Source organism: Panulirus ornatus, chromosome 19, assembly GCF_036320965.1.
Source record: "Panulirus ornatus isolate Po-2019 chromosome 19, ASM3632096v1, whole genome shotgun sequence".
Lineage (NCBI taxonomy): Eukaryota > Metazoa > Arthropoda > Malacostraca > Decapoda > Palinuridae > Panulirus > Panulirus ornatus.
This window is the reverse complement of record NC_092242.1, coordinates 7,238,993-7,252,397: the sequence shown is the minus strand read 5'-3', so window position 1 is coordinate 7,252,397 and position 13,405 is coordinate 7,238,993. Positions and strand designations below refer to the sequence as shown.

The following is a 13,405-nucleotide window of genomic DNA, read 5'->3' as shown; positions in this document are numbered from 1 at the left end:
GACCAGACATTAGTAAAATAGGAAAGACTATCACCAATGGATCTCGCCTTACGGAAGCCATACTGGTGATTCAAATGTCTTAGGATATGGGAGTTGAGGAGGGGTTCAAAGACCCTGGAAATGGTAGATGTCAAAGCAATCATACGATAGTTAGAGGGGTCAGAACGGTCACACTTCTTACGGCTGGAATGTTTCAATGCATGCTTCCAAGGAGAAGGAAAAGATCCTAATTTTAGACAGAAACGGAACAGACGAGCAAGCACAGGTGCAAGTTCAGAAGTACTTGCTTAAAATTACTGAGAATGGAGAACGTGAGGGCCTCAATCCGTCCACCATCCGTATGGGAGGAATTCAACCATTCCCTATGGTGAACGTTGAAATCCCCTGAGGTAGAGGATCTCCGCTTGCGTGTGAGAGGATGTCTCAGTCTCATGGCAGGAGTTTAGATAGTCGAAGAAGGATATAAGATTTGAACAACTAGGAGAGCAATAGGCGAAACAGGGGAAAAGTGTTGTAGTAGGGAGACAGACCTCGAGCCACTTAAATATCAAAGTTTGGGGATTGAAGGTCCTTGAGGCGTGTTGATGTTGGAATAAGCACAATCACCATTTTTGAACCGGAATCGTGAGTAGAGGTTATAGTTAGATATGAAAAAGGAACTAGTGAGAACATCATTAGACAACTGTGTCTCAGAGAGAAGTAAGATATTAGGAGAGGTACTAGACAGATGGTGTTAAACTGAGAAGTTACTAGAGAGACCACGAATGCTGGTATAGTGAAAAGAAAAAGAGGAAGGTCTGACAGAGAGGGAAAGGTCTTGGGGGGAGGGAGTTATAATCATTGCCGGAGCCCTCCCTCTCACTGGCAGTAGAGTCAGGAAGAACCCTGAGATTCTTAGCACTCCATGATGCCGGGGACTACATAGGGACCATAGACTTGACGGAGTCTGTCATAATGATACTTATAAAAATTTAAGTGGACATGAATTGGCAAGTGTACTTATGTGAAAAAGGTATTAATATTAAGCAAGGTTTGAGTAAACGTATGGGGCTTGTAAGAGGAAAATGGTAAGATTAGCCCGGTACTCCAGTTATGAGACAAAATTCATACAGTTAGGTACATTTAAGCTTGGAAATCCAGTGGAAGTTGCGTTATCGAAGTCGGGGGACTAACGTTGAGGGCTTTTGGGGGGGTTAAGTTACTACATCCCCCACTTCCCCCAGCACAAGTGTCTTGGCTACATGATGTTGCCTTACTCGCATCTAGAAATCTTCCCGAAGAGCCTTCTAAAGTACAACTATACCAATGAACATTATTTTTCCAAATGCGCTGTTTTAATTATTTTCAGATACTATAGTTTGAATTACGTACAATATAAGTCACTACTTCAATAGAGTCGTCCATCGATAATGATATAGGTATAACCGGGATTTGCGAGCTCGTGACATCTGTACGATGATTCATTTGAAGTTATCTCTCAGGAAGTTGCTTTTCTGTGATGAGCAAACCCTTGATATATTCCCTCCATCTGAGAATGAAACGCCATCTCCCTGTACATGTATGTATCATGATGTGCAAGTTTGTAGACGTTCATGTATGTGCACCTCGCACGCACACGAGCTTTGTTCTGTACACCTGAATATAGGCACAACTCGTGTTCAAATGTTTATATAATGGTTTGGGACGAAGAGAGAAGTAAATTTTAGATGAGTTGATTATCATTTTAATGTTTAGATGGTATAAATTGTGAATGTTTATGTTACGTTTATCTTGCAGATCTCTGTAGTGATGGTACGTCACATTCAGCTGATGATGCAGGTGTAAATAGTAGTGTGAGGACGGCTTTCTACCACTAAATACTTCTCATGTCTCAAGTTTATGTATCAGGTATGTACCTAAACGAGAAATGTGGCTTGTTGACTTCTAAGTGATTGATATTTTTCGTTTTGTTGCAATTGTACATAGAGCCTAAGCCTGATTATGTGTGTACGTAGTGTATGTAGTTTTTTTGTGTGTGTGTAATGATCAGGTGGTGGTAATTGCACGAGATACCTGCAGCTTCTGTAACGGTGATTGGACTTTGTTCAGCAAATGTAGTGCACCATCAGTTAACGTAATGCACAGTATTGAACTTTTAAGAAACCTTTCTGTTTTGGAAATGGTTCAAATGATGATAAGGTTATTGATATTTAGTAGTGTTTCATTGTAGTCCCACCACTTTATCACCTTCGAAATCTAAGAATTTCCCTTTGAACTATAGGGTATATTGAGAAGAATATTTTAAGATAATGGTAGTGTCATCGGAATGAATTTTCATATGATCATGGGTTCATAGTAGCGAGAGCTATGAAGATTAGGGAAAGCATTTAGTTAAACATTGTGAAGTACTTTAAACACCTATAAGAGTTAGCACAATCTCTAAAATCTTAACTAAAATTCCCAAAGCAAGTTACATTTACCTTCTTTGTCATGCAGGTAAATGGGTCAAACATTTCTTTCTAGAGCACTCCCAAACCGTGATTAAGATGCATTTGATCTTACCTTTAAAGTAAGATCATTTAGTGGCATGATTACATGCCTTGTAATCATTGACATCCTTGACAGTTGTCACTTGTCAAAACTGAATATTGGAAAATGATGGTAGTCCTAGGGAGATGTGGGGAAAATGTCGGATTGAACTGAAATGTTGAAAAAAACATGCTTTTCACAAGCCCAGAACCAACTTTTCAATTCTCTCACTTGCCCTGTGTCCATCATCTCCTGTGAAGGGTGGACCATCTAACAAACTTTGTAGTTTAAATGTAATAGCTGCATGGCATCTGAGTGCCAAGGTTTTGATGGTGTTACATTAGAGCTGGTTGTGCAAGATGGTTAGAGCTTGGTGAATGATGAATATTGTTTTGAAGCAAATTTTCTAAAACTACCCTCTAGACACCTTTTTTTTTGGCATGCATTACATGTGATTATGCCATAATCACAATATTTACTGGTATTAATTCATCCCTTCATCCGGGATATCGGATGTCATTGAGAGAACTACATGCTTTAAGACAGGTGAGATATCTACCTTAAAAAAAAATGCTTTGTTTCCTGTTTAAACCTGGTGTTTCTTTTTCATCAGTGTGCATTGGGTCACTCAGGTTCGGTATTGGTATGCCACCCTACATTTGTGAACATATGTAAATAGTTGTGACACTTTAGTAGATGTCTGTGTTGTTGCATGGTCTTGTATTATACTGTATTGCATGTTTGTATTAACATGGCTTTATACTCTAATTTTAGAATTCTGTACTCCTTTTCTCTCTGACATTTCCTGTACTAAAAATTTAAGTTGCATGTGCTCTCTGCTTTTACAGGAGTTGTGACTTACAAGATGAGGGCATGACCACTTTTTTTGGCTAAGTTGGATTTAAGAATGTAAGCCTACCTGTACTGATTTTAACCTTTATTTTTTAACAAGTACATGATGTACTCTTCACATCTGCACCATAAGGATATGCGGAAGTTAAAGTGTAGATTAACACCTGATCGGTAAGATGGAAATTTTCCTTTGAGTAAATTTTCTATTATTCATTTGTGTGTGGCAAAAAATATGTATGTATTTGTTATTGTTTTAAACAGCTATTTTTGCTACTGTTCTGTGCATTCTGTAAAGGAGATGAATTCCAGACATTCTAGCCAGTTTTTATTGTTTTAGGCTCTTCCTTAAGAATTAGTCAAATTCCCAGTCTGTATAACTATTCCTTTTTCAAAGATATCTTTAGTTTCATGTAAGGTGTGTAGAAAATGAAGTCAGAAAGGTGGATCAGAATGTTGGATTCATGTAGAAATTATGTGTGGATGAAAGTAAGGCTTCAGGGATGTGGGTTATGGGATGAAGACTTTGAAACCTGTTTATTGAGAAGTTCCCTAAAATCCTATGTTTGTAGGCTTTGTGGGGTTTAGAAGGTAGTGTTCTTTCCAGAAACTGCAGAGCATGCAGGTTATTAGAAGCAGAGCCTTTTTGTCCTGAGATTGTGGGGTTAGAGGGTATCGAGAGAAGAACTCCCCATTTCAATGCATTAAGGCCAGGAGAGGGGAAAAGAGAAGAGCTCCCACTCTTAGAATGTTTAAACTCAGCAGATTATTAGGGAGCCAAACATCCCATCATGGACTGCTATTTGTGGCTGTATATTTGAGTTAGTCTTCCCTTTCTGTCATCTTAGGATTATGGAATTGCATCTTCCTTCCTTCTCCCTTTCTTTATCCTTTGACTGTGGGTTAATGCGAGGTGGAGTTGGAAGGCTTTGCCTTCCATCCAAGGACTGTGGAACAAGCGTATGTAGAGATGTAGGCCCCTTTCCTAGAATTGTTGGGTTTGGAAATATCAGAGTCATAGCCCATGTTTCATCTTAGGCGTGTGAAGGATTTCAGCTTATTCATATTTTGAAGACATCATCTATGTTATACATGATTCAAAGTCCTTTTGTTTTTTATGTTACTGATCCAAGCAGTACTGAAGTTTCATATCCACTCAGTAGAGTTTGAGGAGTCACTCTTATCAGTGCAAACTTTTAGAACACTTTACATTTGAGTTTTTCTCATTCAGCAGGCCTCTCAGAGAACTTTCAGTTCTTTCCTTTTTCATGATTTCACTGTCATTATCAACTTTTCCTCAACTATCCGTAATGATCATAGCACTCTCATATATCAAGTGACTTTAGAAAATAAGAATCTTGTTCTAACAGGTTTACTGTAATGTAACAGGGGTTACTGAAGTACATCCATCAGCAATGAACCATTCTTTCCGTCTTATTCACTGATTCAGCTGAAAGTGCAATATATGTGATGGTCCAAGTGCAAAATTTTGGTCTACACACCTTCTTCCCTTCAGCTGTTCACCTAAATCTGTACCAATAAGGTCTTTAGTAATTTTTTAACATGCTCAGTCTTACATTGCACATTGACTGCCATGCTAAGAAGACTTGGTCTTCAGTAACTCTCAGCACAGTAATCTTTATCCTCGCTGCATACATATGTGTGGAAGGCAAGAACGTTATCTTGGAGAGCAAAGATGATTATGTTTAAAGGAATAGTGGTTCCAACAATGTTATATGGTTGTGACGCATGGGCTATAGATAGAGTTGTGCTGAGGAGGCTGGATGTGTTAGAAATGAGATGTTTGAGGATGATATGTGGTGTGAGGTGGTTTGATCAAGTAAGGAATGAAAGCGTAAGAGAGATGTGTGGCAATAAAAAGAGTATGGTTGAGAGAGCAAAAGAGGGTTTATTGAAATGGACTGGTCACATGGAGAGAATGATTGAGGAAAGATTGACCAAGAGTGTCGGAGGTGGAGGGAATGAGGAGAAGTGGGAGACCAAATTGTAGGTGGAAGGATGGAGTGGAAAAGATTTTGAGCGATCGGGGCCTGAACATACAGGAGGGTAAAATGCTTGCAAGGAACAGAGTGAATTGGAATGATGTGGTATACTGGGGTCAACGTGCTGTCAATGGATTGTATTAGGGAATGTGAAGCATCTGGGGTAAACCATGGAAAATTTTGTGGGCCTGGATGTGGAAAGGGAGCTGTGGTTTCGGTGCATTATACATGACAGCTAGAGACTGAGTGTGAACGAATGTAGCCTTTGTTGTCTTTTCCTGGTGCTACCCCGCACGCACGCTGGGGGAGGGGGGTGCCATTTCATGTGTGGTGGGGTGGCGATGGGAATGGATGAAGGCAGCAAGTATGTATATGTATGTATACTCTGAAATGTATAGATATATATATGTGCGTGTGTGGGCGTTTATGTATATACATGTGTATGTGGGTGGGTTGGGCCATTCTTTCATCTGTTTCCTTTGTCACAAATAGTACATCAGACTTGGCAAAAAAACTAAGTTAACAGATACCCCCTTTGTATCTACATATATGTACTTCCTTCTAAGATAGCTTGCTATTCTCCATAATATTTTCACATTCTTTTTTTTTTTTTTTTGTTTCTGATATCCTCATTTAGCTTTCTTGATTCATATACAACATATGTGTTCTTTTCCCTTCCAGTCATCTCAGTGATTCAAAGGTTCACCTCCCTCCAAATTCTTTTCTTTTTCATCAACTAACTTTTGTCTTCATCATAGTCTGCTCATCCCTGTTTCTACTCCTGTTCATACATTTCCCCAAATGTATAAGGCAGTCTTTGTTAATGAATAGTTTTATTTATCTTTCTGAGCTTATTTTTTACTTCTGATGTGCATAATTATTTCTCATTCATTCCCGACCTAAAGATGCAAGAATATAGGTTGATAAAAATGTATAGATGAGAGATAAGAGGAAGTAAATTGAGAGAGAGACAGCCAGCACCCATGGAGATGAAACTGAAGGAATATATTGGAAGGAAAACCTAGGAGGGCTTGATGGGGATGAAGCATGCTAGAAAGGTATGTTTGGATTGGGCAGCCTGAAAACTTTTCTGTCTTTCCCTCATGGGGAGTTCTGAGAGGAAATGAAGTGTTAGAGGTATAGGTAGACTCCTTACCTTGTCCCGTATTATCTCCTCTGCTTTTTTTTATATTCTTAATCCTGGACAGCCTAAGATAAGTAGGTCGGCATAGTAAATGACAAATTGTTTTTTACACAAAAAGTGGTTAAACTACCTGCATATAAATATTTTACAGGATGAGTGGATTGAGTCTTGAAGAATATGACTTGCTTGGGGACTCAAAGTACCGTGCTTATGTGGCAGCGGTTGACAAAACACTTCGAAACTTTGAAAATACTAGTGAGTGGGCAGACCTCATAGCCACACTTGGAAAACTTAATAAGGTAATGATGATTTTGAAGAACTAAGGAAATGTACTACATGTGATTGTTATCTTTAAGAGTGTAATTTTTTCTTGGCAGTTATTGTACCTTTTCCTTTTTATGGTAGCTGAGATGTTACAGGCAATGCAGTGCCCTAGACATGGTCATCTCATCTGCACATGTATATTTTTTTCATACTTGATCGCTGTGTCATACATTAGCACCAGGAAGCAGGTGAAGGAAGACATATCCACTCACATATGGAGAGAATGAGTGAGGAAAAGTTGACAAAGAGGATATATGTGTCAAAAGTGGAGGGAACAAGGAGAAGCAGGAGACCAAATTGGAAGTGTAGGGATGGAGTGAAAAAGATTTTGAGCAATCAGGGCTTGAACATGCAGGAGGGTGAGAGGTGTGCAAGGAATAGAGTGAATTGGAATGATTTGGTATACCAGGTTCGACATGCTGTCAGTGGCATGTGAAATGTCTGGGGTAAACCATGGAAAGGTCTGTAGGGCCTGGATGTGGAGAGGGAGCTGTGGTTTCAGTGCATTACACATGACAGCTAGAGACTGAGTGTGAACAAATGTGGCTTTTTTGTCTGTTTTCTTGGTGCTGCCTTGCTGGAGCTTGGGGTAGCAGTGCTGTTTCCTGTGGGGCGGGGTAGTGCCAGGAATGGATGAAGGCAAGCAAGTATGAATATGTACATGTTTATATATGTATATGTCTGTGTATGTGTATGTTATTTGTATGTATGTGTGTACATGTATATGTATGTATATTAGTGGATGGGCCATTCTTCATCTGTTGCCTGGTGCTACCTCGCTGACATGGAAAATGGTGATCAAGTATAATTAGTAAATATAAGTAAATAAACTGATACATACATACATCTTTCTTTTCTTTCATACATTTGTGCAGCTTTGGCTGCAGTAGCCTTTAGAAGGATCCTTGGTAATATCAGGACTTACATGAATATTGTTCCTGGAGGTGATTCATCCTCCCTTTTCACCAAACTATTCAGTAGGCCTCTCTCAATCCACATATCACCTCATCCTAACATTGCTACCCTATTATCAGATATTCAGCAGTCCTTCAGATACTCACATCATATGTTTTTAATCTGTTTTTTGACTGTTAACACTGTCACCTGCTCCTCTTCCTTTTTCTTCCATTTGTTTTCTTGTTTTGGACATAGAGAGCTTTGTAACTCAAGCTTCTCTTCTGAGACAGAATGACACACCACTGGCACATTGACACGGACCACAAAACGTATGAATTCTAAATATCAATGTTATTAAATGAATAACCATAAAACAACAATTGATAGGTATTCATACCACATCATGATGAATCACAGAACCATAATGGCAAGCAGTAAAAAAAATCATACATTGTGCTTCACCCCAGTCCTCACACCTGCAGCGCTGGTAATCCAGTATGACGGCATCCCATTTCCCAAAGAGGACAAAATACTCCTGGAGCATTACTCAGAAATCACTCATTAATGTACCACACCCCTCAGCAGGACAGTCATGGAAAGCCTCTGAAATATTCACTGACACAATTGTTGCACTACTTTATACTCCTGCCATCACTCATGAAGTTAAAACTAGAAATAACCCATGTTGGCTATGGCAACACATCAAACTTCTACATGTAATAATTTTTACTCAGTATCAGTCCAAGCACTCCTTGCTTTCTTCAACAACTCCTTGCTGTACAGCTAAATCCCATACAGATGAAAATTTACCATGTACCCACCCTGAAAACCACAGTGTCCCCAACTTGCCTTCCTTTTACTGCTCCTTAGCCCAACTATCATCCATCAGTAGGCAAACTCCTCAAGAATTAGTTTACAGCAGAATCGACCAAAACATCCAGTTCTCATATACTCACCATGGCTTCAGATCCAAATACTCCCCTATCTTGCTTTATGCAAACCTCATTGACTGTTAGGTCTTCTTTTATCCGTCCTTCTCATGTGATTACAGAACACATTTTGGATGTTTCTATCCATTCATGACATCCCTTCCTCATGGTAGTGGTAATTAGACATCATCAAAGGCTTTAACATTGTTCTTCAAGGTATTCTCACACAGAATAAATCTATCACACTACTTGTCTTGTATGCTTTCATGCTGATTACATGAAAGCACCTTTGTACCACATTACCATCCTCCTTAGGCTTATTCCTGAGTGATTAGCTAATTCTAAGAAGTTCATTGTATCTTTCATATTATGGCTTGATATCATTGTGATGCAACAGGACTGATTTTGAACTGATGTTGAATTTCTACCCTCCTTATTCCTTACTTTGTTTTACCCACAGGTGTTATTGTCTCACATGAAATACCCAGTAGTCCCACGGCGCATAACTATCAGCAAGCGTTTAGCCCAATGCATGCATCCCGCTTTACCATCAGGAGTTCATTTGAAAGTCCTTGAAACATATGATATCATCTTTAAATGTATGGGTACCAACCGCCTCTCACAAGAGCTTTTTATATATAGTGCAGGTTAGTTGATTTATTCTGTTCTTAAGAAACAATCTAGCAATTCGTGAGGCTAATATCATTAAGTTGGTCAGGTAGATTCAAGCTAGTTAACAAGATTCACGGAGGTAAGGAAGTGATAGAATGGTTGCAAATGGGTGAGTTTCAAACAGTTTACTTGATACACACCCGCTCAACAACCTCTCCACCTTTTCATTAAGAAAATCAGGTTTTTTAGTTACTTTATCTTTCTTGAATATTGCTCTGCTGGTGACTCATGTCTTGCCATACTTTTCTGTTACTGTGTTGAAGGAGTGCTTGCATGCACTGCATACACCCTTTTTGCAAAATTAGCAAAAAGAGTTTTTGTGAGAGAAGTGATTTTAGTTTATGTATGGTGAGACCAAAGGTGAGATGAAGTGACAGTTTAAAAGATTACATACACATGAAGAGAACAAATATTTTGGGAAAGTTGATTGTTGTGCACCAATATATTGTTTGATGATAAGTTTGTAACCTAATGTAAAGTCAAGTGAGAAATGATATACTGGACACAGATAAAATGAAAGTGGATTATCAGTGATATTTAAGTTCAATTTTTTTATACCCACAGGATTATTTCCTTTGTTTGTTAGTGCTGCAATGAATGTAAGGTCTGCATTGTTAACAGTATATGAAACTCACTTCGTCCCCTTGGGCCCCAGACTAAGGCCAGGACTCAATGGTTTTCTCTCTGGCATCCTTGCAGGACTGGAAGAAGGCTCTGATCATCTGGAAAGGTATTCTTGTTTATAGATTATTTCATTTATCAAAACTTCCATATTATTTGGTTTGAAGTGCATGTTCTCTAATGTGAATGAGGGCAAAAATATTTTATGATTTTGTATACTATGCTGAAGTCAGAATTATCACCGAAAGATGTGGAGTGTGTGATGGCAAAGTAAGGAGTGGAGTGTTCAGAAGATTGCATAAGGATGAAGATGCATATTTTAGTAAGAAACATATAGATGGAAGTAGGTATGTTACTACTGCAGGTAGTAATTGGTGGGCAGCCAATGACCAGAGAAATATATTACCAGTACTACCCGCCTAGGTAGCTGTCTTTTCTTTCAATCTCACCCACATGTGGACTATTAGCATTCTGTCCACAAGCATAACAATCTCTTCTTGTCATACATAACACTTAACAACACTCATCTCACATAGTTCATGCTTCTTAACTCTAGATTTTCCTATAGTGAGCACTATGTGCTAGCCCTGTCTTTTGGCAAAATGGTAGGAGCAATAGATAGAAGCAGTAGTTAGGAACATTGAGGCAGGAACATTAGGTAGGAACATTAGGAAAATGTAGTATGTAGGAACATTAGGCAGGAGCATTAGGTAGAAGTTGTCAGTAGGAACATTAGGTAGGAGCCTCTGCAAACACTGCACTAGAGTTGCCCTTTGCCAAAGGTGAGGTATTGAAGGCAAAGTAGCATTGGAGTTCATTAGTTATGGAGACTTGTTGTGAACACCCCCTTGTGGTAGTTCCATTAGGAACAGGCATCAGAGTTATAGATATATGGACTTTATTGATGGTAAGGCTTGTACGTTTTGATTTTATCATGGTATTTGATAATAATCCCCTATTTCTTAATATCTTTATCCATTTGATTCTTCAGAATGTTCAGAATCAAGCTCATCTACTGTAATTGATGTTGTTATGAAATTTTTGAACAGAATCCACACCAAGTCATCTGGCAGGCTGCTTAGTTGCTTTTAAGCAATAAGGAACACTGATATTTTTATGCCGCACTTCTCTTTGTCTTATTTTCTAGTAAACACTGATTAGCTTAATTCCCAATTTGTTTATTGTTGATTATTGTAAGCTGACCAAGATTAAAAAAGAATCATTATAGCACACTTGGCATCTTTCATGTTAGCATGTTGGCTGTAAACAGCTTGTATTCAGATTTTTTTTTTTACCCTTGATATGCCACAGATTAAGTGATTCCTTTGCAATAAGGTACCACCAGGGGCCCCTGTGGTATCTCCTTTGTTCCTTTTTTTGTTAAACTTTAGTCCTCTGTCTTCTGTTGTAATATGCTGGTCTCAAGTGATCCTACTCATGCAGATGTGAGTCACTGTATGTTAAGTACAGTTGTCTATGATTGTTTTTCAAGCTCATCTTTTGTCTTCCCTTCCAAAGGACATCCCAGCTTTTGTCAAGAGTTGCTGAGGGTGTAGGGCAAGCAGAATTCTTTGGTTGCCTTTGGGATTGTGTGTGGGGTAACTCAGCAGTTCGTCTTCCTGCCATCACACACATCATGGCTTGTTACAACAAAAAACTTTCAACTGAAGATCAGCTTTACATTCTTGGTACAAATATTGACATAATGGTAAGTGTCCAAAATATGAAGGAAGAATTTGTGGATTCTGATTCAGTGTGCAGAAATTGACAAACTGTAAATATTTACATTGCCTTTAATCTTTTTGGGACATATGAAAAAAGATGAGTGATAAGGCTCTTAGTTAAAGTTAAGGCAAAATGTCATAGCTCCTAATAACCTGTAGTTATATGAAAAGATGTTCCAAGTAAGAAATACAGAATATAGAATTGATAATGTGCAGCAAGAATTGGAACTTCATATTATGTCATTGTTAGTGTGCAGTGAACTTAATGTAATGGCTTTATAATACCCAAACTTCAGCCATTGTACAAGTTACCTTACATATCTCTCTTTTACCAGTACTCATTCTTATGCTGTCCTTTTATCTGTCATATCTTGCTTTCATTAAGACTGTAGTCTTGCACATCTGCTTAACTCTCAACTTTGTACCACTCCTTACTGGTATACTACACTCCAGGCTCTGCAAGTTCTTGAGGCCACTGAGCTTCTTGGCGTAAATTTGTTTTTCTAAATTCTTTGCTGAGTTTAGACATGACTCCACAGACTTTTTTTTTTACCCTATCATTTTCATCACGCAGGATACTGTCCTCTATCATTTCATTTCCACATTTATCTTCTTATTTAAAGATGTGTCAGGTGATGTTGTTAGCTGCTTTGCTGATGTCTGTTGTCCTTAATGTTGTGTGGGATTGGATGGTGTATTGAATGAATACAAGCATGCACCTTTTTTGGGAGTTATTTTTGCAAAACTAGGGTTGTTCCATTGTTTTTTAAAAGTTAATGTGATGATAGGAAAGAGGAATTGAGGAATTTGGTATTGTAAAGTTAATGTTAATATACAGTAACAGATGGGGTCATGATGTAATATTGTATGGAAAGGAAGAATGGGAAAGTTTAGGTAAATGTGTGAGAATAAGCATATTGGTTAACCAAATGTATGGAGGAGGGACTGATTTAGAGAGTATGTTTGCATGATATTCTTCTTTGAAGACGGAGGGTATGGTATAAGGAGTATATTTGTATGAGAGTGGTATCAGCATGGAGGATTTTCTTTTTGTGTGCTGAGATTTATTTGAAGAAAGATTTGCATTGTCCAGAATGTTGTACAGCAGAATCTAACTAGAACTTGATTTAAGAGTCTGAAAATTATATTCTCTCTTGTGATATTTATTTTGGTAAATGAACAACCAGGTGTCAGCACTTTGTCAGGCCATGGAAGACACAAGTGTTATGGTGCAACGTGCTGCACTTGACCTAACCCTTGCTGCTCTTCCCATGCACAACACTCAGCTACTTCGACCTGATTTAGTGAGAATTGTCACATCTGCGATATTGGTGCTGTTGAGAAGAGATATGTCTCTAAACAGGTAACATCATGAGTAATTTTGCTTCAATATTATTATAAAAGGCTTTATAACTGTAAAATTTTATAATGTACTTGAACATTTGGTTCTCATTTTATTCCAGCCGCTGATGGTCATCTTATAAGGCTATACCAAGTCTTTTCATCCTTAATGTGCCTTTTCTGATATTTATGTTTGTTGATGTATTTGGCCCTTATATAACATATTGTAACATGTTTAAGTTGGTTATATGTCACTTTTTATAGGCACACAATGGATATAAAGACTTGGTGTACCGTATGAAGTGAACATCAGTGGCTGGAATATGATTGGAGCCTTATGTTATTTTGCTTTAATGTTATCATTAAGGCTTTATAACTGAAAAATCATATAGT

The 13,405-nt window shown here is 38.3% G+C and overlaps 1 protein-coding gene across 2 annotated transcripts in view; it reads left to right on the top strand.

The window, feature by feature from the left end:
- Nucleotides 1-1,782: 1,782 nt before the first annotated feature.
- The window catches only part of LOC139755360 (protein DOP1A), an 83,955-nt gene continuing 72,332 nt past the window's right edge, over nucleotides 1,783-13,405 (top strand). For both annotated transcript variants that reach the window (XM_071673538.1, XM_071673537.1), the window contains exons 1-6: nucleotides 1,783-1,887; nucleotides 6,656-6,803; nucleotides 9,115-9,301; nucleotides 9,891-10,056; nucleotides 11,466-11,655; nucleotides 12,859-13,034. In XM_071673538.1, coding sequence (XP_071529639.1) covers nucleotides 6,657-6,803; nucleotides 9,115-9,301; nucleotides 9,891-10,056; nucleotides 11,466-11,655; nucleotides 12,859-13,034 — 866 coding nt within the window. In that variant the 5' untranslated portion in view covers nucleotides 1,783-1,887; nucleotide 6,656. The remainder of the gene's footprint in view (nucleotides 1,888-6,655; nucleotides 6,804-9,114; nucleotides 9,302-9,890; nucleotides 10,057-11,465; nucleotides 11,656-12,858; nucleotides 13,035-13,405) is intronic.